Source organism: Lactuca saligna, chromosome 4, assembly GCF_052625555.1.
Source record: "Lactuca saligna cultivar CGN05327 chromosome 4, ASM5262555v1, whole genome shotgun sequence".
Lineage (NCBI taxonomy): Eukaryota > Viridiplantae > Streptophyta > Magnoliopsida > Asterales > Asteraceae > Lactuca > Lactuca saligna.
The window spans coordinates 335,951,787-335,955,180 of record NC_136420.1 but is presented as its reverse complement, the minus strand read 5'-3'; the positions used below and the strand labels follow the sequence as shown (position 1 = coordinate 335,955,180).

The window sequence follows — 3,394 nt, the reverse complement described above, 5'->3', positions numbered from 1 at the left end:
TATTTTATTTTTATTTTTTATGATTTGGCCTAAAATATTGAGTTTTTGTTAATTTTTTAATACTAAGTGTTAATATAACACCTCTAAAAACTTGATTTATTTAATATAATTCTATAATTATGTGAATTGTCTTTTTTAACGTATATAAAATTGTCACGTCTTGATAATATCATGGTTCGTCATGGTTTGAGGCTTGATATTGCTGTCAAGCCACTCCTCACACCATTTAGAACATTGGCCGGAATGCAAAAACGAGTTCGAATACCCTCGTTATGAAAGTTTCTTTCCAAAAAAAAAATGTTGTTTTGTCCGCTTAAGGCCGTTCATGATCAAAGTCGTTTTGCTCAACATTAGTGACTACATTGTTGCATCAACTTGGAGTTGTTTCAATTTCAACATTAAAAGGCTAATCAAGACCCATCCTATACATCCAAAGTTCGTCATCTTAGTTTGCTATTGTAGTGTTTGTTTCACCATATCTTATGACTTGATGTTGGTGTCTTTTGTTATTTTTATATATTGTTTTTTTGAAAGAGATATTTTTATACATTGTTAACTACCCGCTGCTGATTTATCCTTGTTAATAAAAAAATTGTCGTTAAAAATAAAATATAGATAATAAACTAAAACTAGTAAGTTTAAAGTCGAAATATAAACTTATAAACTAAAATTTAATAAGTTTGGTGTAACATTTAATCTTGGGGTGAAAAATAATGTAAAAGATAAGTTTTAATGTTGGGTTATAACAATTTATTATATCAATTATAATAATATTCCTTTTATACATTATTTACTAATATTATGTTTTAAAAAAGTAATTTTACTTTTCTAGTTCTTTCTTACGAAACAAATAATTTAATCCCAAGATAATAAACAATCATAATGAAAACAACTTAATCCACACATTAATCAAATAATCAATTTCTTATCATCTTATGACACCAATAAGAAACAAAACTATTGAAGTAAAGAAAAAAAATCCGAACAAAAGAACTATCTGCGATAACTATTTCATGAGTAATCAATCATATTTGTATGTGTACATGTCTAATCTAAGCTATTAAAAATCCTAAAACAAAATAAAACAATCAAAATAAAATAACCTAAAATTAATGGAAACATAAAAAATTATAAAGATCTTACGAACTCAATTGGAACTTCCAGAATTTGGAAATACTTTGAAAAACGAATCAATATCTGGTGAAGTAAAAAACTCCATGTTTCCATTGTTATGACACGTAGACACCGGCCGGCGCTTCCTCGGCGGCGGCGGACACGGCAATAACTCCGGTATCCTCGATTGATTAGAGGTCGGAGTTGTTGAACCAGATTTGGAGTTTTCATCATCTTCCTTGTTGGAGATCTTCGTAGAAATCGATTTCAAAGGAGCACGTAAGGCGATTCCAGCAATCATCCATTTATTTCCTTCTTTAGAATCTCCATCTGCTTGATGCTTTTTCGAAAATCCCATGCCTAGAATCGAATAAATGAGCTTTTGAAGCGATTGAATCACACTTTTGGGAGATGATTACTTGATTAGAAGCCAAAAACAGAAAAGAAGTGAGGAATCTGATGAGAATATACGCCCAATTTGATGCTTTGAATGGAGGCGGCAAAAAAATGGAGATAGAGAGAGAAAGGTGAGGATATAAATGAGAGACGTAAGCAATTTGCTTAGGATTCTTTCTGGGCGCATAATTGAGGAGGGATTTTCAGCTGCCCGTAATTTGTCGGGCAGGGGGGCAGCATGACATTCGAGAAAAAATTTAGAGTTTTCGCGCCAATTTTTATTAACGGCTCTTTTTCCCGCGTTAAAGCTATCTGGTTTTATTTTTTACTGTTTTACCCGCTATTCTTGTTGGCCTGTCAACCATTTAATGATTGTTCATAGTTGGTTCGGATGACCCAGTAAAAATAGTGGGCTTATGGCCCATTAACAAATAAATAAAATTAAAAATAGGAACTATGTTTCATTTAATTTTTATTTTGGCTATTGAAGTTTTTATTAAAAAAAAAAAAAAAAGTTTATAAAAATGAATATATTTATTTGTAACACAAGTAAATTGGACATTTTTTTATATTCAGTCATTACTGTAAAAAGAATAATATTCAATTATAGACGTTATTTCTTTTTTGTGGTTTTTGAAATCCGGTGAATAATTAAAATTTTCATACAAAGTTCATTACCTTTTCTGCAATAAAAGCTATCATATGTCATATCATTGACATGTTTTAAATTCATACTTATTCGTTTTAAACGTGTACTATTATCAAACTTATCTTATATAATAAAAAAAGACGATGTGATCTAATACACATTATATCTTCTAAAAGTTATATTTTATATCCAAAAATAATAGGTAAATTGTCATAAAAATCCTAGTATTTTAGGAAAATTTTCACTTTAGTCCCTAAATTTTATTTATTGAACAGAAAAGTTCCGATTATTTGATTTTACACGATAATATGTCATTTCCTGCTTTTAAAAAAAAAGATTTTTTGTTAATTTGAGCCAAAATGAAATAATCGAGACTTTTCTGTTCAAAAGTTGGAAATTTTTTTTATCTAGGATGTTATTTGGGGTTAGATCTAAGTATTGGGTGAAAGTTCTTAAGGGGATAAGTGCTTAACGAAGAGTTTGAATTTGGCTTCAGTATGCAAGGCGTATCTAAGGGTACGCAACGTTTAACCTATTTGAGCATCGTAATTTAGGGATGTGACTCTATGCCATGTGTAGAGATGAAGTAGGTAGGGCATACTCAATTTGTTGTGGACTTTTGACTTTTGACCGTTGACCATGACTTTGACCAAGTATGACTTTTGGTCATATGGGATAATTTGAATTATAGATTGATATGGATCCCCGTTTATTGCGTAGGAGATTTGTAGAGTCAGTATTCAAAGTTGTGTTTTTTTCAGCTATCTTTTTGGTTTTGAGGTGAATTTTCTCACTATGTCTATGGTTCGAAGGCACCAAAGTCGGTGTAACATTCCAATGTTCAGGTACGTCTAAATTCATCCCTATAATTCTATTTAATGTCATTTTTCGTCCCTAAGTTCAACAAGTTATGCTTTGAAACCTAGTGGCAATTTCATAATTATGGTAGGAGGAATACGTCATGTGTACATGTGTGTACGTTGAGTGTACTAGGGCATACCCTAGTAAGCTGGGCGTACACCTATGTACGCGGAGCGTACTAGCTTTAGGAGGAAACCCTAATTTTTAGGGCTTGGGTGGTATTTAAGCAACATTATGTCTCATTTCTCCTCACCTTTTTCTCCTCCACATCCTTTGAGATGTTTTTGAAAACCCTAGCCTTCTTAGTTTGTGTTTTGAGCTCAAGAGAATGTTTTTGGTATGTTGAAGAAGGAAGAAGTTGCATCAAGGAGCCTT

General features: G+C 31.5%; 1 protein-coding gene across 1 annotated transcript; it reads right to left on the bottom strand.

Annotated features, from left to right (window-relative positions):
* Positions 1-1,060: 1,060 nt before the first annotated feature.
* On the bottom strand, positions 1,061-1,471 carry LOC145040974 (cyclin-dependent protein kinase inhibitor SMR6-like). The gene is made up of 2 exons (XM_078988851.1): positions 1,178-1,471; positions 1,061-1,069 (listed from the first exon to the last, which is right to left on the bottom strand). Exons 1-2 carry the CDS (start codon positions 1,469-1,471, stop codon positions 1,061-1,063), a joined length of 303 nt encoding a protein of 100 aa, XP_078844977.1.
* Between the last annotated feature and the right edge of the window lie 1,923 nt (positions 1,472-3,394).